This window comes from Canis lupus, chromosome 7, assembly GCF_011100685.1.
Source record: "Canis lupus familiaris isolate Mischka breed German Shepherd chromosome 7, alternate assembly UU_Cfam_GSD_1.0, whole genome shotgun sequence".
In the NCBI taxonomy this organism is placed as follows: domain Eukaryota; kingdom Metazoa; phylum Chordata; class Mammalia; order Carnivora; family Canidae; genus Canis; species Canis lupus.
In genome coordinates, this window is record NC_049228.1 from 27614720 (window position 1) to 27642570 (window position 27851).

The following is a 27851-nucleotide window of genomic DNA, read 5'->3' on the forward strand; positions in this document are numbered from 1 at the left end:
CTATTCTGTTTCATTGATCTATGTGTCTGTTTTTGTGCCAGTACCACACTGTCTTGATGATCACAGCTTTGTAGTACAACTTGAAATCTGCCATTGTGATACCCCCGGCATTAATTTTCCTTTTCAATATTCCCTTGGCTATTTGGGGTCTGATGTCACCACTTCTATCCAACATTATACTGGAATTTAAATGCAATAAGGTAAGAAAAAGAGATAAAAGAAATCCAGATAGAAATTGGAGAAGTAAAGCTATCTTTATTTTTAGACCACATGATTATTTATGTAGAAAGTATTGTGGAATCTACAAAAAAGTTACTAGGATAAATAATTGAACTTCCTTGTATAAGCAGTAAACAATAGGAAATTTAATAATGTTATATACCATTTATAATAACATCCAAAAATATGAAATAGGATAAATCTGACATAAGATGGATAAGAACTATACACACAAAAAAGCTATAAAACATTGCTGAGATCTAAATAAAAGAAGAGATAAACCACGTCATGAGTAGGAAGATTCAACATTGTTGTGACATCATTTCTCCCCATGATAAAATATCCTTAAGAAATTTATTCAATTTTGCTCATTCTGAAAATCTATACTCGCTCCCCTTCACCTGCCTTCTTCCTTATCTCAAGTACCTCCAAACTTGACAATTCAGCATATGATTAAATCTCTAGGCTAAACTTTGAGACCTGAAGGACATTCTCATTAATATAATGTAAGCCAAATAACAAGCAAAAGCACTGGGAATGAAAGCATTTTGAGCAAAGTATAAAAGTGTTGGGGTCTCTGAGCTTCACTGACAGCTCTCGTCCTGGTTGGCTTTACTGTCCTGTCCCATTGGGTCAGGATGGCATTTCTGGCCCCATCCCACTTCCCTGGTCCCATCAGTCGAAACTGGTAAGGGCTGCAAGGACCGAAGAACACCTCCAGGGCCAGCTGGGGATCAGTCAGGAAGAGCCATGGTATGTTAGGCTTGGCTCCTATGAAGGAGCTCAGCTCATCCATGTATGTGATATAATCTGTCTGCAAAGTCTGGCTCTGGCCAAACCTGAGGGAAAAAAAGAACACATTGGAGTGAGTATCACAGTTGTAAACCAAGCACTGATTGGTTACTTTCTACCTCAGAAAAGTCATATGTTAGTCAGCAACTCCAAGACTGTCCCACTTCTCTTTTCCACAACATTGACTTTATCGTTTGTTCTTTGGCTATAGATGAGTTGGTTTTTTTTTTTTCTCCTTCTTAATCTCCAAGTTTGATGTTATTTTGGCCTTTTGTCTCTCACCTGGAGTGTACTGCCCCCAGTGTGTCAAGGTGACTGATTAACTGAAATTAACTATTTAACATATGGTTATTCTTTATATGACATTGCTTAGGATCTGCCCCAGTGTTAGATTTTGGAGCATAGTCTCATTTAATTTTAGGAACCCTGAAGAGCAGGCTACCATTTAAGAAATGAGGTAGACTTTGGGGCTTCTCTTTCTTCTTATTCTTACTGGCCTGTAATATAAAGAGCAGTAAGTAGAGTGAGCTGTGTGAATTGCTGGAACATTGGAGTACCCACTTCACAGAGTTGTCCTGTGAACTGGATGAAACTCAGGGGAGGTTTTGTTGAATCTGAAGGTTCCAAGTCTTCTCTTCTCTAGACCCTTCACCAGCAACTACCTGGCAGCACTCAATGAATGATGTGTTAAGAGGAAGAAACTTCCTATACAGCCACCTATTCATCTGAGTGGGATTCATTATCTAGTTATTCTTTCAATAGATTTTAATATATAACTTGAAAAGGATTTACTTATATAAAAGTAATTAAGATAAAAAGTTACACTTACATATCTGGTGTCTAGCCACTTAAATGACTTTCTACAAATCTTATCTATGGTGTACTTGAGGACACATGTTTGAATGAGTCAGAAATGAACATGCTTTTAGGAGAAAATACTAGGGAAAGTGAAATCAGTTTAGTTCTTCATTTGGTTTTCTTGTAACAGTGTTGCTACTGCTCAATTCCTGGCTAGTTGATTTGCTGGCAGACATGTGGCTGATGGAAAGGACTTCTTAGAGACATTTGAGCTGGATAATTCTTTGTTTAGGCCTGTCCTCTGGATTGTAGTATGTTTAGCAATATCTTTAGTTTCTACATATTAGATGTCAATAGTATCCCCTCTACACTTGGGACAATCAAAAATATCTCTGGGCTTTGCTAAATGTCCTCTAGGGGACAAAATCACTCCCATTTGAGAAACTGTACCCTAGAGTGTAATGTGCTCTATACTACAAGTGATGTGTTATGACTGTTATTTTCAATATACTGCTTGATCATAGCAAGTGTTCCAAAAATATGAACTTTGACTACTAAAAATATTTTAATATATATAAATGTTTTCCTACATATAAGGGAAAACTTAGGTTTTGTTTCATTAGTAAGTACAATCTCTTACCATTTGAGTTTCTTTCCCATTTTCTCATCAATATCATCCATCATTTCACTTGTAGTTGGCAAGGTACATGAGTCTAGAAAAGGAATGAAGGCAAGAAATATTAAAAAAATTAAAGTCAGAAATATAATGATAAATGATGAATTTTTCTTAGTATTTATGAACCATGTCCCTGAAAGATTTTTTTTGGTCAAGAAGAGCTGCCTTTTATATCTTTAGTATAACCATTTACAGAAATAAGGACTTGAGAAGTCAATGAACCCTCCTCTATGAATGGCAAAGCTGGCTTGCAATGAGATAGTGACAGCAGAGAAGTTTGTAGCTTCAGATCCCCCAATCTCATATTTCTGTGACATCATGGGGAGCCTAATCCTCAACGTGCCTTAGATACACCTCATAAGTATAGTAGCTTAACAGTTTATTCATATTTCTTATTTGCATCCCCTTATTAAGAATTCTTTCAAGAATTAATATGGTAAAATAGTTCATTCTAAGGTACATGGAAATTAAAAAGTAACAATGGAAGAGAACATGGGTTTTCCAGCATCAGCCAGCAGCTAGAGGGGATATCAAAGGGAATCAGAAAATTTTTAGTGTTTTACAATACCTTATCAGTGGAGGGGGCACCTGATTGCTAATTGTAGCCCTTTTGCCTTTGGAGCAGTGGCAGAAAGCTATTATGACATTCACAGTGCCAAACACTTCCTAGTTATTGGTAGCATCTTAACCTGCCCTTGTAGTACCCTGTGGTCAGTTGTTTGCTAGAATTTTTGTTTACTTTGTTTGATGTTGTGTCCCAAGAGTCAAGATGGAGTGTGGTACGTAGTAGTGCTCAGTAAGTATTTGCTGAGTGACTAAATGATACCTTTTGTTCCGTGTCAATTTCTTGGGTTTATGAACTGTAGCAATTTTTTTGTAAAACCTCAGGTGCTTGGCACTGTTGTGCCTTTAAGGGAAAAACACAATAGAAGTATTTTACAGAAAGCACCCTTATAAAAGTTTTCACAGCAGGGTTTATTTAAATAATGATCTTTTGCGGTACATTTGAAATACCTTATTTATCCAAGACATTTTTAGAAAACATATAGTCTATGATTATAGCATTTTCTTCATTACCTACAGTCTAAGTTTTTATGGGCAGTATGTTAGATGAAGTATACCTATGTTAGCCAAGGTTTTTGAACCCTTGAATATAAAGGCGCTGTAAGTAATAATGATGATCAATATGATTGATGTAAATTAAATCAATATATTTGAGACACTGCCTTTCTTCATGTAATCCTCATAGTCTTGATTTCCTCACAAAAGCACATTTGCAGTCCCTGGAGACCATGGGGTCTGGAGTGGAGGGAGGAGGAGAAGATTTTGAATAGAGTAGAAGCAGCCTGACATTGCTATTCTACAGTTTGACACCAGTAATGTCTCTAGCATTGCCCGCAACATCCACCACCGCCCTTCTAACCTTCACAATGTACTTGACAGTGCCTTTGCCTACTTCTGTCTTTTTCTTTGTTTAAAGCCTTGCAAAGTCCGTCCAATTTCCCTATGAGAAGTCTAAGCTCTTTCACACAGCTCTTAAGGCCCTCCATGCTGTAGTCCCTTTCTTTATTTCTTGCCACCCCTTGCCTCTGTCTTATATTCCTTTACAGAACACCCTAAGACTTCTTCTATTTTTAACAATTCCTCTGGCTCTATTTTAAACTGTGTAAAGTCAAGGAGTGTGTCTTGTTCCCTTTATATTCCTAGCACCTCACACAGTACTTGGCATACAGTAGGTGCTCAATAAATGTTCATTGACTAAATAGATGAAAGACAGAATGGCCCACCTACTTGCAAACACTTTAGCAGCCCAACGAGCCTGCAGGTCAGCTGTGGGGATGGCAGCCCCAAGGGATTGGACAAGGCCAATCACAGCCAAGGTTGGCTTCTCTATTAGTGGGGGGAAGATGCCTTTAAACAAGGTGACTTCACTGTTTCTGCTTTTGATGATGGAGTCATCAAGGAAGGGGTAGGCGTAATCATAGCCCGTTGCAAAGATGATGGAGTCGATGGCCTCAAACATGGTACCATCCTCAAATACAGCTGAGGTCTCTGTAAACTCCTTCACACTGGGCTTGATGGACACAGTGCCACACAGGATGCGGGATGGGAGCTCATCATTGAACACAGGCTCTTTCCTCAGGGGACTGTTCAGAAACAAGAGACAAAGGCTCTTGTAACATACCTCAATTTCAAGAAATATCTGCAATTGTTCATAACACTGGAATCAAATTTGAGGAGTTAAACATTAGCATGAGGACGACTGAGCTCTTCTTTTGTGGCAGTTTTTTTTTTTTTTTCATATTGCTTGCCACCATCCTTTGGAATTTATGTTTGGCCTTTGAAGCTTGAAGATTCCCTTAGGGGTACTTACACTATTTGGAGATTCACCAAATAGATGAAAATAAAACTAATTCCTAGACATAATCAGTAGTTCAGAGAGCAGAATCTGGAACCAGATGTCCCAAGTTGATAATCTACCTCTGTCTCTCACTAGTGGATGCTTCTCTGTATTTGGCTCTTTGTGTGTAAAATGGGAATAGCAATAGACTCTACCTCACATGGTTGTTGTGGGAATTAAATGAACATTACCTGTAAAGCACTTAAAACAGTGCTTGCCACATGCAAGCATCATCATTAAAAGTGAACTATTATTATAAACGAGGTCTTCTACGAGAAAAATCTAATTTGGGGAGTTGTTTTATTACCATATTTGGTTTCCCTTTTTTGGTTGCCAAATTCTAGGAATGATGTGTTTTGTGATGACATTCTTCATTTTGACTTGTTTCCTTTCAGGGATTTTGGAATGTGCTCCATGCATCTCAAATACTCAGGAAGTTTATGATTCTTAGAATCTGTCTATATCTTCCACATCATTCTCTATGTCTATAATTCTGCAACATCTTTCATTTTCTAAGGTGACAAAAAGTAAGTCACAGTAAAACTTATTTTTCTCTCCCTGACCCCCACTAAAGGGAGGAGTAAGAAGGTGTCATCAATATCTTGGGTAGTTGGAACCTTTTCTAAGAGGGAGCTTCATTCTTGGAATGAATGGATTTCCAAATCTATTCAATTGTCTAAAGGGTAAAACCAGAATATGATTTGCAGTTACTCTTATGAGGCAAAAAGTCTTAAACAGCTCAGGCTTTAGAGCTTCTGTTACATTAAACATAATTTTAAATGCATGAAATCAACATTTTTTTTTTCTTTAGGGATGTAGTAGTCTGCCCAACTAGGTAAGATAAATGCTGTGGAATGAGGGTCTGGCTCCTAAATCTGGGATTTGCTATTCTAATTTACAGCTTCTTCTTACTTTTCCTTACATGATTCTCTAAACACAATGAAACATTTTTTTTAAGATTTTATTTTTAAGTAACCTCTAACCAACATGGGGCTTGAACTCACAACACTGAGATCAAGAGTCACATGCTGCTCCTACAATGAAACATTTTTGTTAGCATGGGCCAAGATGAAATTTCTTAGTGAATCCTTCCTTGTCTTACCCACTTCAATATTTTTCTATTAATATACTGATTCTTCTCCCTAGAATGCCTTTCTTTCCCCCCCCCCTTTTTTAAGAGAGAGCGAGAGAGCACTTGAGTAGCATGGCGTACAGAAGGAGAGAGAGAGAGAGAGAGAGAGAGAGAGAATCCATGCCTAGCATGGAGCCTGAGATAGGGCTTGATCTCACCACCCTAAGACCATGACCTAAACTGAAATCAAGAGTCAGATGCTTAACTGGATAAACCACCCAGGCACCCCTAGAATGCCTTTCTACTTAGTAGGTATTGCTACTTAGTAGGTATTGAGTTCTGTCTCTATAGAGAAGTATATTAACAAATTTTAATTTTACAGGCTCCATCAGTTTTTTTTTTTGAGATTTTATTTATTCTTGAGAGAGAGAGAGAGAGAGAGAGAGAGAGGCAGAGACACAGGCTGACAGAGAAGCAGGCTCCATGCATGGAGCCTGACATGGGACTCGATCCCGGGGTCTCCAGGATTACGCCCTGGGCTGAAGGAGACGCCAAACCGCTGAACCACCTGGCTGCCCCAGGCTACATCAGTTTTGTGAATCTTCATTGTTTTATACATTCCATGTGTCCCCAGACTCTATGATTGAGGAGGTGTGCACTTTCATTTTGAGATTTTCTTTCTGAGGCATGTTAATTAATACTATTTTGTTAATTGCTCCTTAGAAGCCTATTAGAGGGACGCCTGGGTGGCTCAGCATTAAACATCTGCCTTCGGCTCAGGGAGTGACCCTGAAGTCCCAGGTTTGAGTCCCAGATTGGGCTCCCTGCATGGAGCCTGCTTCTTCCTCTGCCTATGTCTCTGCCTCTCTCTCTCTTTCTCTGTCTCTGTGTCTCTCATGCATAAATAAATAAAATCTTTAAAAAAAGAAGCCTATTAAAAAATTTGAGTAATCTCAAATTTTATATCTTATTAATAATATAATAATTATCTTAATATAAGAACCAATATTTGTAAAGCTTTATAGTTTACAAAATGCCTTATATATTTTTTATATTACTGGATATCACAGTAGTCTTAAAGAATAGATATTATTATTGCTATCCCCATTCACCCTTAGCAAGGATGAGATATTCCTCAAAAAGACAATACATGAATTGGCTCAGCTCTCAAAATTCTATGCTATAGCTTATAGCTACCATAAATGAGTCTTGCATAGCAGGGGGATCTAGCTGCTTGCTTCTTTACCACTTTGCATTTTCTCATACACCTTTGCCCACTAGAGTCATTTCAGTAAGATTTTCACACATACATGATCTCCAGGTATACTGTGTCATTTTTTAAAAAGTAGATTCTGATTCTATACTGTATCATCTATGCAGTCCTCTGTTTATTCTCAATAACCTCAGTGAGATGACTAAAGTTAGACCTAGAGAGAAAAATTTCAACTTAAACTAGTGTCCCACTTTTCTGGATAATAGGAGTTACTTGTCGTACCCATTTAAAGGCATCAGGCCGTAGTTCTCATGCTTAAACCATGTGTTCATCTTCTTGACATATAACCAGTCAGAGACAAATGAAGGAAGTATATTTTGGAGAAAGGATGCAAAGCGGGTCACATATACCATGTCCCAAGGATAACCATCATTCCAAACCCGGCTCATGACCCAGGAACCACTTCTGCTGCTGATAATGACCTGGTGGGGAAGGCAACATGGATTTCAATATCACTCTGTAAGAAAGAAGCAGATATAACAAAAATGGACATTTTCTCTGGACATCTCCATACATTTCCCTCAATATCCAGGAAGAAGCATTTTTGATGAGTTGGTTCAAGATGGAAAGTCCATGATTGGAACTAGGTAGAGGCAGAACTACTCTGTTTCTCTACCCCAGAGGGCTAGTGCATAGCTGTTGAAATAATGAGAACCTGACATCTTGGAACAAGAAGGCTGTGTATTCAATTGTGGTAGGTTCAGTCTTCACAGAGTCATAGACATAGATGGTAGGACTGGTAGGGACCAGCCAGTCCAGAGCCTCAGTGGTGGTGGGTGGTGGTAGTTGCTGGGTTAAGTGGGGATATTTAGCTAAATTTCTCCTGGAAATTAGATTGAGAAGATGCCAAAGAGTTAATTCTGTTCTCTGCCTGAAGTTTCCTCTTCCAGTCCTTCTTATACCACCACTCCATGACCTCTGCTAGGCATCCAAACCATGGCAGCTGTCTCAGTCCTTGAGAGAAGCCCAGGTACTTATCTATTTTTTATTGCCACTTTTGTGATAACCTAGGGGAGTTTGACTTCAAAAAATTCATTAGGTTTTATTTACATCCATTTAAGAATTTGTTTATTGAGCACATATTTCCTTGGGAGTAAGTTGAGTTTTTCAAGGATTATTGGTCATGGATGATTAAGCTTGGAGTCCTTTGGGCAGTCTTCCTTGACTTTATTCAGGCTAAGTTAGGTTCTTTTTTCATGGTGCTGCCACTGCTACACCTAATATCATTGAAGTTTTATTACTTCCTTTCATGAAGGTGTGTACTTGTCATCTCACCTCCACCCACTGACTGCTCCTGGAAGTCTAGAAGTAGTCTGAGTTATTTCTGTGTTTATTTTTAGTCTGACATCGTTCTGGCATATAACATGTGCCCAGTGGTTATTAAGCACTGGCTATTGAATAGATAAATGATAGCAAGAACCAAATCTTACATGTCTTCAGACCTTCAGAATGATAAGCACTATACCTTTTACAGGGTAGGTGATAAGAAATAGTGTTAAATAAAGGTGGATCCTGACTAACAACAGTTTGTTTAGAGGTGATCAGAAAATAAAATTAAAATAAAAAAGGCACTCATATATACATATATACACATGTACACTTATCTCTGATTCTAGCAGAACATACTTCCTTACTAGCCTGAACCACATTACCTTCACATGCAGAATGTCTCAAATCCTTCTTGATTCAAAGGGCATATGCAACAGGTGGAACCCTTGTAGTATGACATGGCAAACATGAGCCTCAGTGCCTAAGCTGTTGATTTAATAACACAGCTCTATCCTAGGTTTGTTTCATAAGGTATACCTGTGTAGCCAGACGACTGAGCTCAACAGCGATGTCAGATCCTGAATTTCCCAGGCCGATCACAAGGACCCTCTTCCCCCTGAAGGCTTCTGGGTCTTTATAGTCCCTGCTATGAAGGTACTGACCTTGAAACTGGTGTAGGCCTATGGAACATGAGGAGTGGTTTGAGTTGATTTTCAGAAGAAATGATGAAGATTCACTGTTTTCATTTCTTAAAAATTCCTATTATCAGTCTTAATTTTTTAAAAAAAGTTTCCTAGTGGAAATGCACTTATCCTTTTAGTGTTTTTTTGACTCTAAACACCCAAATAAGAACTTACAATGCCTTAGAAAATCTATAGTATGGGAACTTATATTTTGATAGTAATAATAGCTAATATTTATTGAGTACTTAATGTGGGCTAGGACCTCTGCTAAAGAATTTACATGTTTAACCATTTAATCTTGGTAACATCTCTGAACGGCAGATACTAGTATCTCTATTTTAAAAGACAAGGAAATTGAGACAAAGAAATTAAGTGACTTGTCTAAGGTTACATGATAAGGAACGAGTGGAATAAGAGGTTGAATCCAAGTGTTCTAAGGCTACATTCAGAATAAATATACTGACTCTTAACCTTTATGCTTTCAATCATCTATTCTTCCTGAATCTTCTTACTCTTTTAATTATCATGGCCTATGAACAACACACATGGAGATGAGAACTCTAATATTTTACAGTGAACATGTGTTCTGGTTGCAAGGAAAGAAGGAAGGAAAAAAAAGGAAGGTTGCTTATCTATTGTATTTATTTGATATTTAGCGCTTTAGTATAGTAATGGAGTATGCCACTATACACACACAGACACACACACATATACACACACAGAAATTTCTAAAGTTAATTTGCAAAATGTGGCTATAGATGGCATTTAAAACCCTTCCTCTCTATCCTCTACCTGTCTTCATCTGATCTCTGACTTGCAGGTCTTCCATTCTTTTAGCATAAGGGTTCAGAAGGTCAGTTATTACTATATTTCATATATCAGACTCCAATATTTTGTTTTGAAATCTTAAGAATAACTATTATGCACAAACTATGGAAAGACCTAGTTCAACTGTTGATATTTGTGTATAAGGCCCCAGACTATTATATGTTTTCCAAACTTACCAGGAAAAGAATCAGTTGGTAGATTGGGGTATACATGATGTCCTGAACAAATCATTACAGCATCAAAAATAGCAGATTCCTGTTTCCCATCCTTTTCTGAGACAACTTCCCATTGTCCAGTGACTAAGAAGCTGGGACATTTCTTTATACTAGAAACCAGGGTCTTAAAGAAAACCAGAAAGAAATTCTTTCTATTTACAATTCTATTGGTTTTAATTCTCTCTCAGTGTTTTCATAGAGGAAATAATTGTCATGAGATCACCTGATCATTGAGAAATATATGGGAAGACAGTGATTCTTCAAATCTCCCAAGGAAAATTACTCAGTGGGGCATATTTACTTTTTTGACATCTAGTTAGTAGATTTGGGATAAACTGAATATTCTTGTGAAAGATGCCATGTCATTTGCTTATTGTCACCCTCAACTGACATTCATAGCTTCTTTCTGACTTCATTTTCTATCATTTCCATAAATATGAAAATGTCTCAGGGTTCAATCCTTATTTTTCCTTTGTGATGTACAGATACTCTCCCTTGGAAATATTAGCCACTTCCATAGTATGATTATTATGTAAATATATATTAAATTAAATTAAATGTAGTAAATAAAAAATAAATGAAAATTTATTAAATATAATCACAATTCATAATTTTATTATCTTTCTTTATATATATATGCTTTGCATTTAACAGTAATGAATTGAGGTTAAGAATTCTAAACAAATAGAAATTATTGTTATTTACAGAGCCAATGTATCTCTGTTATAACTGCTAAGTCTCCTAATCTAAGGAACTAAGTAGGTGAAAGATGAGAGCAATGACTACTAATCATCCATTTAAATTTTTACTCTCCTCATAACGGCAGAACATCTAAAGAACTTCTTGGCATTGAACCCAAGAAGTCTAAATATGGACTAGAGAATTTAGTATTGTTTTGAAAACATGACAGTATGAGGGTGGAATGTACACTATGATGGTATAGGCTTCTCTTGTATTTTCTATTGTATTCTAAAAGCTCTCAAAAACTAGTGGAGAGCATATTTAGGGGAAAAAATAATTCACAAATACTTTATAATTCAAACCAACATTTGATTGGCAAGCTAACCAAACATTTGGCTCTTATTTCTATACCAGAATACTACACTCTTGCTTCCTCCTCAACCGATAAACATACTGATATCAACAGCACCAGTTACAGGGCCTTTACCTCAAACTGTATATATCTTAAAAGATTCTTCTTTTGAGCAAATATTCTTATGTATTCCTGGAGTTTGCTGTGGTGCATATAGTTGGGATAATCATCGGGATAAGGGAAGTCTGGAAAGCACATCATCTCTTTGGAAGAGTTGGTGAATACAGACTGGTAAATGCTGGCTCTGCCTTCTTCTGCACGGTCCTAGAAAGAATAATAAAGCTTAAAGAGGAAGCCAAGAATGATGTTCCTTTAAGTGAATATTCAATTTTAAGTTGACTGAAACCTTTTTAATGTGTAAAAAAAGAAGATATGAAAACAATTCATAGCTCTCTGTGAGATGTGGGAAAGAAAGTCCTTTGCATAGCACCTGGCACAGAGCTGGGGCCCTATCCGTTAGTTCTCTTACTCGAATTCCCCTTGTGGGTTAGCTCTGTGTTGGTAGTCCATAGAGTTTTCTTTCTTTTTCCAAACACAGCAACTGGTCCTGATGTCATGTTCATGTTAAAAAAACACGACTAGATGGTCTAAAGGAGGTGGCAGGTTTTACTCTACTTGGCTATATGGAATTCAGTGAACAGTTCACTACCAACAGAACCTTCTCTTGAAGTGGCGGGTATATTTATTTGGCATAATCAGACTCAGCTGAGGGCCCTTTTAGATCACAGATTCCTGAGTCCCACAGCCAGAGTTTCTGATTCAGTGTGTCTTGGGTGGGGCCCGAGAATCTGCATTTCCCATGGTTCCAGGCAGTGCTGATGCTGCTGGTACAGGAACCAAGCCTTGAGAGCCACTGCTCTATTATAAATGAACTCTGTGCTTGAGGAGTTCTCTATTCACCAGTTAGGGTGCTCACCCCTCACCAGAGACACACGGGAAAGCAGAAACCTCAGAACTTGTATGAAATCTTGTCACTTGATTATGAAGCCACTGTGTCATTGAAAAGTGTCTTCTTTTTGAGAAGTAGTTGAAGGCTAAGTGAAAAACAAACATTTCCTCTGTGCTGTAAGGACAGGATAAAAGTTCACACAATGTGCTGCCTTGAAAATACATTAAAAAAACTGGCAGCCCCTGCTTCCCTCAAACTCAAAGGAGCTTCCATGAAATGTGGGAAAGGGATGGAGGGACATGTTCCTGCTGGATTCAAGGCATCTCTCTCCCTCCAGCCCCATACCAATCTCTGGAAAGGAATGAAAGGCTTGTGTCTGGGGTCGGGGCAGGGGCTGCCTGAGGCCTCAGTGTTTGGCATCAGATTGAAACTAAAAAACTTCCTCTACTCATGGTTGCTGTATTTCTCATAAATAGCCAGGCTCAGAGATTTTTTTTTAACTTTCTTAAGCCTAACTTTGAGATTTCTGCTAAGATCAGAAAAAAAATTTCTGACAGCTCGTGGCTGGCAGATTTTCAGGCTTGAGTCTTTCCCATTCACCCACAGTTGTACCTTTTGTTGCTGGGTGAGAATAAGTGGGGAGGAGGTTTCTCAGTTGTTCACTGAAGGGAGGGAGGGCTGAGACTCAGGCAGGGGTCTGGTTAAAAGAATTTAAGATTGCTCTGGGGAACAGAAAGGCTAAGACCTTGGATTACTTCCATTATGACTGAATCTCTGCTCTTTCGCCTCTTGACCCCAGCCAATCATAACAGGAGGAGGAAGAGTATGTACCCTACGGCTCCTTGGAATTTTTCCTAAAGGACTGTTCTACAAACAAAGGAAAACAGATGTATTATATAACGACGGACAATTGTTCCCGAGAGCTCATATTTTCAATATCAGCATGTGGTGTGGTTTGAGTGGGAAGGAGGAAGTTAAGCCTCTGGCTGACGGAGCTTGCCCTAGACCCAGAGATCCAAGCAGCCATGGTCACATTATCATGGCCTGTCTTGGGTTATAACCATGTCCATGTCTCATCTTCCCCACTAGAACATAAGCAACCGGAGGGGGAGGTCAGAGGCTAATTCAAGAATGCTGTGCATGCATGCCAGCAGTCTGCCTTGATCTTCTTTCAGATTCTATCTCTGCTTTTCAATCCCATTTCTACTTGCCCAAATATACCTCCAAGGGCCAGCTCAAAAGTTGCCCTCTATGTCATGCCTTTCCTTGCCTCTTTCTTACCAACTGGAAGTCACCCCTAACTCTACCAAGCTCTGATCATCTCTACTGCCCTAATCTCATATTCATTTATAGTTATTCCAAGACTTGTTTTATCTGATTTTAAAATGCTGGCTGCCTGCTATACCTCTTGTCTGCAGTTATGCCTAACATTGTACCCTCTACATAGTGTACTCCGAATGTATTTGTTGAATTAATATATGAATGAGTGAGTGGAACAAAAGTCCAGATAGTTCTGGTTCCATTGTATCCCCTTTTGTATTGCAGCAGCATCAAAGTCTTTTGAGGACATGAGGCCTTAATATTAGAGTATATAAAAGTTAAAACATGCTCACATTCAGCCTGCTGGTGTTTAAACCTCATTTGGTTTCTATTTTGCAGAAAAAGCACACGGTGAAAAGTTCAGAATTATCAGGTTTCTCTCTTTCAGAATACCTTCTGCCTAACAGGACTTGCAAGATAAAAACTTATGTAACACATTTTTCAAAAATCCATTTCTGAGAAGGGTTTGTATATACCAAGCAACTTTTCCTGGAAAAGAAGAAAGGGGTACAGTGTATGGAGGGGACTGAAATTTAGACTATTTTTATGTGTTTACATACCCATGGGGCCGTGAAGTATATAATTCTGCTTTAACAGTGACCTTATAGGAGTGAGATACCCTGTCTTGTGGATAACCCAGAGTCTGACTTTGCATTTTACTGATCTGTCATCTGTTGCTTCCTTAAATAAAATTTGTGATCTGGCTGCATTGGTTACCTTACAGATCCCTGGATATACTATATTCACTGCCTCCTCTGTGCGTTTCATGCTGGTCAGTCTTACCTAGAAACCTCTCCCACCTGGTACTGGCACATTGTTAGTGACTGCCCGTCTATGGGATACCATTCAAGACTACAGTGGGAATGGCACTCTCTGGAGTTCTGTCGTGTAATGTCCTATACTTTCCTTGTCTGAGAACATCCTTCAAGTCTCAGCTAAGTGCTCTCCTTGCAGGAAATTTCCCTTGACCTGCTAATATTTCAGTAGCGCCCCACCCCACTCCTGCTCTCCCTCTTTTAAATCTCAAGACACTTGTTCCTTAAGTTGACAATCACCAAGCGCTATCTCATTGTTGCAATTTTATAACCTCTTATTTGAAATTCTTAGAGCCAGAGATATTTTGGAATTTGTAGATTTTTGAATATTTCTCCATAACTTCCAGTGAGATCTGGGACAGCACCTTATAATTAAATGCAAGAAAATTTCTGCAGTGAAACACAAAATGGGACAAATAAAGATTATAACTAGCTTAATGTCAAATTCAACTCATGTTTCCTGATCATATGACTTCAGGAAAGATTTTGCCATCAAACAAATTTTTGCCTATTTTCCATCAAAAGATCGTGGACCTATGTTATAGTTTACTTCACCAAATGGATTGGAAACTATTTACATAGAGTAATTATGTCACATGTTTTTCATCTCAGTACCTGGCACAAAACTCTGCCAAAATAGATGTTTAAGCAGCATTTAATTGTTGCTGATGAGTCATAGAGAGCCAATTCATGATTTAGGCTAAGGTGGCTACATCTCCCTGAACAAATGTATATAATGAAAATTGAAACCTTAAAAAAAAACAACCTCCCCCAAAACTCTTGATTATTTCCTAATGGAAATGATCTTATATCTCATATGATACATTCAGGATTATAGGACCTCTCACTTAAAAAAAAGTCTTGAGATGAATACAAATATTCCTAAGTTAGCACTGATATATTCTATTAGAGCAATGTGTTGTTGTGGGTTGGGCAAGCACTGAGACCAAGACAGAATTTGGTTACAAGGCAAATGGTGTGGATATGATGTCTTCATGTCAAATATGTATCATCTACATCCAATCACAATGGTTGGGAAAGTCAAGACAGAAAGAAGTTTCCCCAACCTGGCTTTCTAAATTTAAAAACTGTTTTTATGATAATATTTCCTAATTATATCATTTATCCAACAATAAGGCTGAATGGCAAAGACAGTCATTTTTTCTCTCTGGTTTTGGAACTTGCAGAGTATTTGATAACCACACACACAACACACATGATCATTATTTATCATAACTTTGCAATGTCTTTGCAATACACATCAGTTAATTATAACATCATATCCCATTACAACTGGAAGGCATATTAGAGGAAACCTAATCTCCAACCTTGACATTTGACAAATGAGTATTCAAGGTCCAGAAGGAAAAAAGTGACTTGCCTAAAATTAAACTTTCCAGAAAACCAAAGGTTGGACTATAACTCACACCTTCTGACCTTGGTCTAATTTTCTTTCTTTCTTTCTTTCTTTCTTTCTTTCTTTCTTTCTTTCTTTCTTTCTTTCTTTCTTTCTTTCTTTCTTTCTTTCTTTCTCTTTCTTTCTTTCTTTCTTTCTTTCTTTTTTCTTTCTTCCCCCACCCCCCTTCTATGTTCCTAGGTTTTCTGCACAATGGGGAACAGAGATAGAATCTTTTTAGTTACATGGAGGAGGCAGTGGTACGTTTTTGTTTTTATTATAAATTACTGACATTGGTATCCTTTACAGCCTCGAGATCTGGGCTCTGTTACACAAGTAACAATGTTTTATGAGCTAGCATGAAATAGTTTTGAGTGAATGGACATTAGCATGATGGGAGAGGTAAAATTTTACTTTCTAGATCTGGAACTTTTGTGACCTACCTCTGAAGTCTGAATAGAACTGATCAGGTTTGATTTACAGAGGACCCATTTCCCTTCTATTGGTATCCCAGTGATATCCCACTCACCGAGAATTTCCACAGGCCTCCGACATCATTGCTTCTCTCAAAGCAGGTGGGCTCCAGCCCCTCTTCCAGGCAGCACCGGATGGAAGCCAATCCACTGACGCCAGCCCCAACAATGGCCACTCTCTTCCCCATGGTTCCCAGGATGGAGTGTCTGGAGAGAGCGAGAGCTTCTTCAGAAAAATGTCCCTGAATACTTGGAATTTTTCAGTAGGAAGAACCAGCCAAGGTTTTTGTGTCAGGATCCTTACCTTAACACAAGAAGACATAGATGCACATTAACAAGTTATGCTCATTTTTTGAACCACTTTTGCTATATACTAAGATGCAAAATCTGGTTTCTTCTCCTGATTATTCAAATGCCCCAAATAGCAGAGTCAGTGAGTGTTGGAGCAGGAAGGACCTTGAAGTTCACCAATCTAATGCTCTCAATCACAAATATAGCAATAGTCATGCCAAGAAGATTAGAAATTACTTCTTTGACATCTCACAGCTAACAAGTAAAGTTGGAACTAGAACTCAAGGCTTCTAAGCAAAATTCACTGTTCCAAATCACTCCTACTCACTTTGAATGCTTAGCTCTAAGGGGTCTTAGTCTTAATGAGCTGCCTTCTTTTCCCCACAGAACCCAGCAGTTCTTTAAATGTAGAAGAAGATGGTGTTTAACAATGTCTTTTGATGTAAAAATTGAGGAAAGGGGAGGAGTTATTAGTCTTAAAGTAAAAATTCCTTTTCCGTTGTATTTATCACGATGTAGAGCTGTGGTAAAACCTGGAAGAGAAGGACTGAATGTGGTAGGGATAGCAAAACAGGGGAGGGGATGGGGAAGCAGAGGAAGAAAGGGACAGGGGAAGGGCAAGAATGAGGTCCCTGGTCCTAGTTTCAAAACATAAAAGTAATTGATACTGTTCACCGAAGCTGTAAGGTGAAACTTCTGGAAGATTAAAGGAACAATGGTTCTTTTATTTATTTTTGCTTTGGAAGTATAGAATATATAAACAAAGGCTGTGCACCTGGGCTGTTTGTTAGGCTAATAGTGAAAAAAACCCATCAATTTTCTGGAAATGTAGGAGGGCATGACATCAGGAGCTGAGCTAACACTTGGAGATGTTGGGTTTGTAAAGCTAGTGAACTCAAAGGACAGAATTGTGAAACCACTGAATCTTGTCTCCAGCTCCCTCCTACTTCTTCCCACCTTTCCTGCTTCTCCTTCTCCCCCTTCTTTTCTCATACCCTTCCTTTCATTTCTCTGAGTGCTTACCACATGACATTTGTTATAGTAGTCTCTTAGGAATTCAAGATTAAAAGACCCAGTGCTTTCCATCCAGAAGCAGACAGTCTAATGGAGGTAGATGATTGATGTTGCAGTGAAAGTTTGATTCAGTGAGTGCAGCACTCAGGCAGGAACCTGAGTCCACCTAAGAGAAGAATAGGAGAGGCTTCAAGAGGAAGTGAGAAGAAAACTGAGTCTTGAAGGAAGAATATATGCCTGCCAAATAGTCAAGGAAGCAAGGAACACATGACAGGCAGAGAGAAAAATATGTGCAAATGCACAGAAAAGTAAGAGAACTTGATAGAGCAAACTACAATTATTTCTATGTTGCTGAGAGATAGGTAGGTAATGGGCATAGCATAAGGTAAATTCAACATGCAAGGCTCAGATTATGAAGGATATTGAAGTGCCACACTCAACAGATTGGATACCATCTTCTAGGTTAACATGATTTGTTCAAGAATTCTGAACAAGGAAGTGACAAGATCAGAAAAGGTCAGATTCATATGGAAGCTAGATAAAATAGATATCTGGCTGGCTGGACAGTTAGATTCACATGGTCAGTGACTAGAATCAGGGGTACCAGGAGGCAATTTTGATAGTCTAGAACAGGTGCCAAATGCTTAAAGTAGAGCAGTGTCAGGGGAATGGAGAATAGAGAGACATAAGAGATATTTAGGAAGTAGATGTTTGGGAACTTGTTGACTGATTACAGACTAGATGCTTCAAAGAAGGTCTTTTCATCTTTGGATTTATGTTGTGATTTACATGCATATCACTATTGAGTTAGTGGAGAGAGCAGTAACCATTCTATTTCACAAAGAAAGGGACTTAGTAGAGGAATTAGGTGTGTGCAACAGACAGAAGGACTGGAGAAGCAGAAACCAGGAGTTTTTTGGCCACATAAGGCCAACAGGCCTTATAAGATTATATGCTAGAGATACATCCAACGTGCAGGAACTGCTGCTGTCACCACTGACACCTCCAGAGGGTTGGTGGGATGTGGAGTTTGGCTGATGTAAACATACCTGTTGGAACATGTTTACAGATCAACACAGTCACAGAAATTCAGCCTCTGTTTCCCTTTGCCTTCTAAGCCCAGATAAGTATCTCACTGGAGAACCTAATTGCATTCAAGCCCTAAGTGCAAAGAAGTCTTAGAAATTTAGTTTTTAGCCTTCTAGTCCTTATGATGCAGGAGGGAACCCAAGTGGGGTGGGGATGATGTGCTACGTGTCACAAAGCAGTGTCCATCACAGTGGGTTATGTGGTGTTAAAAGGAAGCCGTTCTCACATTCTTAGAATACCTAAACCTATTCTATTCTTCTCTAATAGTAATACAGTAAATCCTCAGAGATTTATCCTTTTGGTTGTACATTTTGTGGTAATTCTTACTGGACTTCAGATCTCTGTAAAATGAACAAATTGAACTAGATAATTACTAAAGTTCTTTCAATATTCCATGAATCTCTTAACTTAGTAAGCTTCACTAAACTTTTTCAAAAATAGAAAATATAAGCTAAAGATGACACAAATGCATTTAAATTGCTTAAGAGGATCTTTCTTGGTCTATGTATCCAACTGTCAAAATTTTGATTTAATTTGCTGCTGAGAATTGCTTGTTAAATAGGAAGTTTCAGCTAATGGAACTGAGAATATAAGACAGTCAAGAACATGAAGCATGAAAGAGAATCTTTGGAACTGATCTCTTTGGAAAGAGCTGTTGGTGTGCTGCGTGTCATTTTCCCATCAAAGAAATGGAATCAAAAGACCTGCTTCTTGAGACAAACATAAGGCAAGGGGCTTACTTTACTGCACCTGGAGAGCAGTTTGGGGGCTCTATGGAATTTTTGTCTACCTGATCTTGCCTGGAAAGTCTGGAGGATGGGATTCCTGCTGCTAACTGTGACAGGGAGTTGCATTTACGTTGTGTTTGGCCGGTACTCCTAGAGTTTTTTTTTTTGAGACAAACCATGTGTAAGGGTTTCCTGAAGGCCAGATATGAGCCACCAAGACAGAGATAATATGGGGTCATATTAGGTTCCTGTGTAATAGGGCCAGAGAAGTGTCTGCCAGGATAGGGTCCATTCTTCTGGGTCAAGAGAACTACTGGGGAGAGGTCACCATTGTTTGGAGGCCTCTGAAGTATAAGCCAAGACATCCATACAAGTAAGAACTAGTTTTAAACATCTATCTGCCCAGAGACCTGAAGGTCACAATGTTATAATACCAATGAAACTAGATCTCTACCTCCCCTCCCCCTGCCCCCTGCCTGGCCTATTTTTTTAACCTCTCTTTCCCTTCCTTCCTTCTACTCCTTTCCTGGCCTTTCTGAAAGCTTCAGGAATGTCCCTATTGGCATCATGGGGAAGAAGAGTGGAAGCATAGAGTGGTAAAGAAATGCTTCATGTCCCCTTGAGGTTCCCCTGGCAGCAGGTCCAGGTAAAGGTACTAGAGAAAAGATTAGGACTTTAAATGAAGTCCAAGTTTTTGGTTATTACATAGAGACTGAATCTTCCATTTTCTGAATTAAGAGTGTGGTTGTGACTTAACAAGACTGAGGAAATATCTATTATCCAAAAGTGATCAAGAAAGTCATGAGCTTGTGGATCATTCCCTCTAAGTTCCCACAGATTGACTGGATCTTTAGAGACATAAGTGGGGGTACTCTGGGTACTTAATCAGATAAGTGATAATGTCATCAGAGTTACTTGATAGATTAAAGCGGTCGAGACTGAGAAATAAGGGGAGAACATTTTTCAAAGTGCTCTGGAGCTGCCCCTTCAGCTCTGACCCTAGGCATGATGGAGGACCAAGAGGCAGAAATGCACTAAGACCAGGGAGAAGGCATTACCAGGGCTTCTCCACCTTCCCATGAACTGGGAGTCTATCTCCTGATTGGTCCCAGCTCTCCATGTCTTTAAAGTGCCATGCTGTTTTTCTGTATTTCAAACCACTGAGTCTGGCAGCACCCTGAGGTTCACACTAGATTTCCAAGAACTTGATAAAGATCAGATTGAGATTAAGGAACATTTGTAGAATGTTAACAAATATTTAGAAAGTGTTTTCTTTCCATTTCCCCCAACACCCTTGTAAGATAATTATTACCATGATTCTTAATTTACTAATGAAGAGACTGAGCCATTTGACTTAATTAAAACACCAAAACTTTATGACTTTATGGTGTGTTTTTCCCAATATTTTATAAAATGAGTGTAAGGGGAATACTTACTTTAGAAAGCATGGAGAAGATAATATTTCAGAGGATGGTTTGACAAATATTAGTTGAGCACCTACAATGTGCCAGGCATTGTTTGAGGCACTGGGATGAAACAACAACAAAAAGAGGACAGAGTACTGTCTCCTAGAAATACACTGTTCTAAGTGCAGACTCCAGGATACTGTATGCAAAATGCTTCACACTGTGCCTGGCACCCAGGTAATGACAGGGTGGTATTAGGGTTCACCACTAATAATAACCACTATTGTTTGTGTTGACTGTTTACTCACTGTGTAGCAGGCAGTGAGCTAAGGATTTTAGACACATTATTTCATTTATTTTTGTAAAGATCTGGGAAGTAAAATATATTACGTTTTTCATTTTACAGAGGAAAAGTTGATATTTAGAGAGGTTAAGCTGCATAAGGTCACAAAGCTTACATGTGATGGGGCTGTGACACGTTGCTGGCTTCCCTTGAGGGAAACAGAGGTAGGGGTAAAGGAATGAATGCACACGGAGTATTTATTAGGTGCCAGGCACTGCAGTAAAACATAAAGATGGGAGTAAGCCACACATATTTCTGCTGCTGATACATTTTTGATTAGACCTGCACAGTAACAGAGGCTTATAAAAAAGTTATTCAAAGTTATATTCAAAGTTATTCAAAAAAAGTTATTCACTTAGAAGGGTGAGCAGTTTACCATGTGGGAAGGGACTGGAGAAAGATTTGCAGTTGCATCAATGTTTGAGTTAGGTGTTGAAGAATGAGGAAAAAAAATGTGGTTGGAAAGAGAGTAAAAGCCCTGTCAGCCCTGGGGACCACAGGAACAATGCACACACCTGTGACAGTGCACAGGGAGGGTGGCCACGCACCTGGGAGAGTGCACAGGAATGCATGCCTCAGAGGGAGGTATGTCCCCTACCTGAAACTTTCAAAGCCTTTTCTCCAGGTAAGGATGTCTCTTTGCAAGGGATCTGAATAACAGTCACACTAAGCGGTGAATGGCAAAGAAAGGGTTGATATGGCAACTCATGAAAGGGGAGTTTGGCTTTTAAGAGACAGCAATATCTTAAACCAAAGGAATATATTTCTAATGGTAGAACTTCCAGCACTAGAGAAAGTCGGTTTTTCATAAGCAAGGTAGCCATGCATTCTTGTTTATTCCACGTAATCTTGGAACTGCTGTCCTGGCATCTTTATTAATAGTGCCTTCTCTCACTCTCAAAAGTGGTCTGGTTTCACTGAAAAAAATGATATGGTCACCTTATTATAAGAGATGCTAGTTCAGATTTCATCCCAGAGGCCCATTGAGCTTCTACAAACACTACTAGCTCTCTTTCTGATGGCTACTTTCTTAGATTAGAGTCTGTTTCCTGAAACTCTCTTACAGTAAATGCAAAATGGTCTTCTGTAAGGCTCAATTTTACTTATTGAGCTGTTCTACTTTATAAGAAGACAAGTCTACCAAGGAGAACCATTTTCCTAAATGATTCAAACAATATTTTTCCTTCATTGTTTCCCCAAGGCTTTGACTCAGAGCAAATGTTTCAAAATGGGCTTGTTTCACAGTGTATTTAGGGTTTGTGTTCATGTTGGTGGTGATACATTCTAAGTAGCTTTTCCCAAAATTCCAGTTTCCACCAGACTTTCCCTTTTCTGAGCTCCTAATCCTTTTCTAGTCAGTTTCACAGCATCCTAAACTATTGTTATTGTTGTTGTTGTTTTTACTGTAAGAAGTATACTTTTTAAAAAATTGATGCATCATTAAAATATAACATTATATTGGTTTCAGATATATGACATGATTTAATATTTTTATATATTACAAAAAGATCACCACAATAAATCTAGTTAATGTCTGTTACCACACATAGTTACAAAAATTTTTTTCTTATAATGAGAACTTTTAAGATTTACTCTCAGCAACTTTCACATATATGATACAGTATTATTAACCAAGGTCACCATGCTGTGTATTACTTTTAGCTTATTTATTTTATGACTGGAAATTTGTACCTTTTGACTCCCTCACCCATTTTCCCTGCTCCTTATCCATCACCTCTGGCGACCACCAATCTGTTCTCTGTGTCTGTATATATAAATGAGATCATAAGATTGGTCTTTTTCTATATGACTTATTTCACTTAGCATAACGCATTCATGTTTGATCCATGTTGTCACAAATGGCAAAATTTCATTTTTTTTGTGGCTGAATAATATTCCATCGCATATATACAACATTTTCTTCATTCATTCATTTATCAGTAAGCTTTAGGTTGTTTCCATATCTTGTCTATTGTAAATAATGCTGCAATGAAGATGGGGGTACATTTATCTTTTCAAATTGCTGTTTTTAATTTCCTTGGATAAATACCCAGAAGTGCAATTGCTAGATCATATGGTAGTTCTATTTTTAATTTTTTGGGGAATCTCTATGCTGTTTTCCAGAGTGTCCACACCAATTTAAATCCCCACCAACAGTGTCCAGGTGCTCCTTTTTCTCTACATCCTTGCCGATACTTATTATTTGTCTTTTTGATAAACCATTCTGACAGGTGTGAGGTAATGACTTACTGTGGTTTTGATTTGTATTTCCTTGATAATTGATGATGTTGAGCATCCTTCCAGTAACTGATGGTCATTTGTATGTTCCCTTTCTAAATTATTCTTTAAACTGTACACTGTGTCTACTATTACGTGGTGAGCTTCTTTACCTCAAACCATGCCTTATTCATTTTTCTATCCCTTTACCTAGGGCACTGCTCAGCACATAGAAGATGTTCAATAAGTATGTTTTTATTAAATAGCTGATTAACTACTTAGAGATTATAGTGTGCTTTGGAAATATAGAATTGAATTGAAGGAACTGCAAGGAATATAAGAGGTTTGTAAAATCTGTCCCTCCCTTTTTATTTATTTATTTATTTATTTATTTATTTATTTATTTATTTATTTATTATTTATCCCTCTCTTTAAAGTGACTGTGTTACAAGAAGATGGGACAACAGAAGCTACCTGGTCAGGCTCTTGGATTTTTAAAAATACTCTAGTTCCTCATTTTTCAAATTCTATAAGTAGTTTACAGTTTGGATATGAAACTTAACAGAAGTGGCTTACACAGGGTGCCTGTTATTTGGCTTCCCTGGGCAACAGACTAGGATTTTGAAGGAGATGAGAGAATTTACTTTGGACTTTGTGGTAAAGTATGGGGAGTCTGTTATTTGCCAGATAAGTTGATTATTGCAGAATGCTTGAGGATCTGGGGAGATATTCCAGATCATGTTATATATTGTAATTCTCATTATTGTAATTTGCTAGATATAACTGTATGCATAGTTTCTTATGATTTCTAGATCCCTGGCTTTCTTCTATCATATCTTTGGCCCTGTTTTTACCACCGAGATACTCCTGCATACCTTTGCACAGCCATGCCTCACTGGTTCTGTCTTATCTGAGGGATAGAAGAAGGGAGACAGGGAAAAAGAGTTAGCCTTCCCTTTCCTGAAGTTTCCTTCAATAAGATATTATGGTGCATCACCTTGCAGTGACCCCTCATGTTTGCTAGGAGGATGCCCTGAGCCAAGGGAGCAAGGCTAAAGGGCCAGAAGAGCAGGATCCCTTTTCCTTTCTACAGTGACTACTTCCTCTTCTTGACACCACCCTGCCCATCCAGTGAACTTAAGCTCAACTAGATTCTTATGGAAATCTTTAGCTAATAGCAGTAAGTTTCTTTCTTTTTCTCAAGGATCGTTCTTCTAAAGTTGGGACTTCAAATAGTGTCGGGGAAATGTATCTTCCCAATTCACTTGTTATGAATTGCCCCTCTTTAGGGTTTGACAATCACACCCCACTGGCATTCACACTTGTTTTTTACTGTTCTCATCATTTCTCTGCACATACCCTACCTGCTAGGATGTCTAGCATCCAAATGCTTGTTACACACAGCATATTCCTTCTTATCTTTCTGATGCTGGGGGTAGGGGCCCTTCCCCTTTCATTTTTTCCATACAAGTCCTATACTTGGGTCAAGAACAAACTTCACTGTCCCCAAGAAGGCTTCCTAACACCAGCACTCTTTGCTGCTGAGCTCCCAGAGATCAAACACCATATCCCACACTACTTAACATTGCAGACTTCCAGGGATTGTTTGCTAATTGTCTCATGAGTTACCTCGGTAGAGGGATTTCATATTTTCTATCACATATACTTTTAATTTTACTTTCCTCAATACCTAGTGGAGAGCTGGGTATTCAACAGGAGCTCCATTAGTAAATATGGATTTAACCTGATAATCCTTTCTAAGTGTTTTCTTATTAGTGGCACAAAACAGTGATTAATTTTATCTGCCAGGGTACTATCTGTACCACAGGATTTGGAACAGACTTTATCTTTTCCCACAGGAATGCTTTGGGCCATCATTCTTCCTTTGTTTTGAATATAATATGCTATGTTTATCTTTTCAGGCAAGTCTATGCCAAATAAATATTTTTTTTGTCTTTAGAATTGGTTGCAAAACAGATTCTCTACATTTGTTGTGTTATTCAAAACTAGTTTCAGGTTTTGGATTCACTTAAACCCATGAGATTTTGACATACATTTTCCTTCTGACGTGATTGAGGGGACAATGGGGAAGGCAGTGAGTTAGATGCTGAGAGTTTTTCTGAGTTTGAGATTACGTCAGTCACTCCACAAAGATGACTTACTGCTTGACCAAGGCATTCCCATATGCAAAAACCCCTGGTTGTCACCCAAGCCTGGTTTCCCCAGACTGCTATTCAATTCAGTTAGATTTATTCACTAACTCATTTAGTCATTCATCAAAATATATATGCCTACTATGTGCTATGTCCAGTTGTGGGCACTGGGGATTCAATTCAAATAATTTGGACAACAAGCTATTGAGGAGTCACAGGAAATGTGGAGATAAAGAAGGCACTGTTCCAGCATTTGTGGACCGTCTCTCATGGATGAGTTTGTGCAGAGAAGAATGGCAGTGGAGGGGAGACATTGAGACAAGTACATGCATTACTTTGGCGGGGTTGTTGGGATTGATCACCATCAACGCTGCATTATTTTTTGGTCTGAAGCTAGAGGACTGGACCAGACCACTTGTCTGGCTCTTTATTCTTTATTTCCGTCTTTCTTTTGTTCTTTAAAATAATATTAAATATAATATATAATGATAACTACTGTAAGTATAGCAATGTGAAATAAAATAAAATAAAATATTTTAATTATTATAGTCTTTATTTTTTATTATTATATGATATTAAAAAATTATTTTGTGTATTTGTTTATTGATTGTTTTCCCCCAATAGAATGTAACCTTTTTGAAGGTAGAGACCATTTCTACCTAATTCACTGGTAGATCACCAGGGCCTGGGATAGACTCTATCATGTAATAAACATTTAATAACTGTTGACAAAAAGTATGAATTCTATTTGTTCCTAAGTATTATCATTTTTACTGAAACTTTTGGACTGGGAAACGTAATAATGATTTTGGAGCTGGAAGCATTGGCATTGAAATGTTATTTACAGCAGAGCAGCAGTCTGAGAAAGAAGCAAATTATGTTGCCTACAGTATTATCTGTTTATTGTTCTGCAAGAAGACTGATTGAGAAGAGGTCCGGGAAATAACACAAAACACTGGACAGGAGTAATGTTATCTGAGGATGCAAGTGACACAATGACATTTAGATAAGAGTTTGCCATTATTTTGTTGGAGAATTTTCAGGAAGTTACAATTTTCTCATGTAGAAGCTCTGGGTCTTAAAGTGATAGTTTAGAGCCTCTCCTTAATTTATATACTTTTGGGAAAGGAAGATTAATAATCGCCAGTAATGCCTTCACACAAAGGCAACTGTTCACCTATACACAGAGAATTTTCAATCTCTTGATTTTGTTGCCAATCTTTGAGCCAATCCTTGAACCAATCCACACCTCCTCCAACCCCTGCTCCTGAGGTGGAAAGTGCACACTGGCCATCTGCAGGGTCTGGGATGAGTCTTGCTTTAATAATACAAGTATCTGATAGAAGCTCTTCACCTGTCCCCTCACCAAGCCTTTTGATAAATCCTACTGCACTGGCCCCTCTAGCATCCACAAGACTGCACAGATTTCCAACTCTCTGAAGCAAAATGACCAGGATTATGCCTTTGCATAATCCTTGCTGCTCACTGCCTTTACACTGAGGCCATCTGTGCTCACTTGGGCTATTCCCAGCTGATGGCTGAGAGCAGCAGGGACACTAAGCAGGTCTAATACTTATAGACACAGGATTCTTCTGATGCCCAACTTTGGATCTGCAATTCTTCTAAGGCCTGGCCTTGACACACCTTTCTTAGATTACTCAGCAGTCTAGGACTCTTCACCCAGCCCTCCTCCCCTCTTTGCTTTGTTCAAACCCACCTCCCTGTCTAACAGCCATTCCTGTCTCCTTGCTCCCTTGCTGTTACCTCTCACAGCTTTCTCCTAATAAAATCCCAGCTCAGTTACTTCTCTTGGCATATCCTTCTTGAAGAACCCTGGACTAACACAACACACCCATTCTCTATGACTGGGCTTTTACCTTCTTTGTCTTTTAAATCAGAACTGAACTTCTGGTTCCTAGGCCACTTGATTGGAACTCTGATATTATCTGGTTCTTATTAATATTCTTTTCTCTTCAATTAGTTGCTGAATCTTTCCTACATGCCATTTGCTTTTGGGGGTACTCTTATTTAAATGGGTGGGCCATCTAGAATTACAGTGTACTTCCAGAACTAGCTGCATTTGAATATTGCTACCACCTAGAAACTCACCATCTTGTCATCATTGTTGCAAGACCAAAAAATCAACTTGTCCTCCTCTTGGACATCAACTATGCGTTGATCTAATTGCACACTGGAATTTTTACCACTGGCCATCCTTCTGTGGTGTTAGTCCTGGAGTGAGCAGATTGGTTACATAAGCCTGTGGCTTGCATGATTTGGGGTTTTGTTCCTTTAATACTAGCCCATAGCTGATGTTTCAGCTTTACATGTATCAAGAGTTGGAGTACCAATAATCTACAAGAGATATTGCAATATACTCCCCCTAGGAGAAGTTACA

At 38.5% G+C, this 27851-nt stretch overlaps 1 protein-coding gene and 1 long non-coding RNA gene across 3 annotated transcripts in view; one reads left to right on the plus strand and one right to left on the minus strand.

Annotated features, from left to right (window-relative positions):
- The window catches only part of LOC119872528, a 101007-nt gene that overhangs the window by 7864 nt on the left and 65292 nt on the right, over positions 1-27851 (plus strand). The gene's annotated exons all lie outside the window — the stretch shown is intronic.
- Positions 272-16936, minus strand: LOC490346 (putative dimethylaniline monooxygenase [N-oxide-forming] 6). Of its 2 annotated transcripts, none has more exons than XM_038542561.1 (9): positions 16832-16936; positions 16269-16516; positions 11395-11583; positions 10188-10350; positions 9038-9180; positions 7454-7653; positions 4277-4632; positions 2450-2522; positions 272-1058 (listed from the first exon to the last, which is right to left on the minus strand). In XM_038542561.1, exons 2-9 carry the CDS (start codon positions 16398-16400, stop codon positions 716-718), a joined length of 1599 nt encoding a protein of 532 aa, XP_038398489.1. In that variant the 5' UTR covers positions 16401-16516; positions 16832-16936; the 3' UTR covers positions 272-715. The 2 variants fall into 2 exon arrangements, with proteins under 2 accessions (XP_038398489.1, XP_038398488.1); XM_038542560.1 differs by having other exon boundaries at positions 16269-16419; positions 16517-16883.

What these genes read in the sequence shown, in the direction of transcription:
- LOC490346 (XM_038542561.1), bottom strand. Translation starts at nt 16,400, where the DNA reads ATGGGGAAGAGAGTGGCCATTGTTGGGGCTGGCGTCAGTGGATTGGCT. An exon ending in ACCAACTGATTCTTTTCCTG is followed by an intron (nt 9,181 to 10,187) that starts GTAAGTTTGGAA and finishes CATGTTCCATAG; the next exon opens with GCCTACACCAGTTTCAAGGT. An exon ending in TCAGTCGTCTGGCTACACAG is followed by an intron (nt 7,654 to 9,037) that starts GTATACCTTATG and finishes CTTCCCCACCAG; the next exon opens with GTCATTATCAGCAGCAGAAG.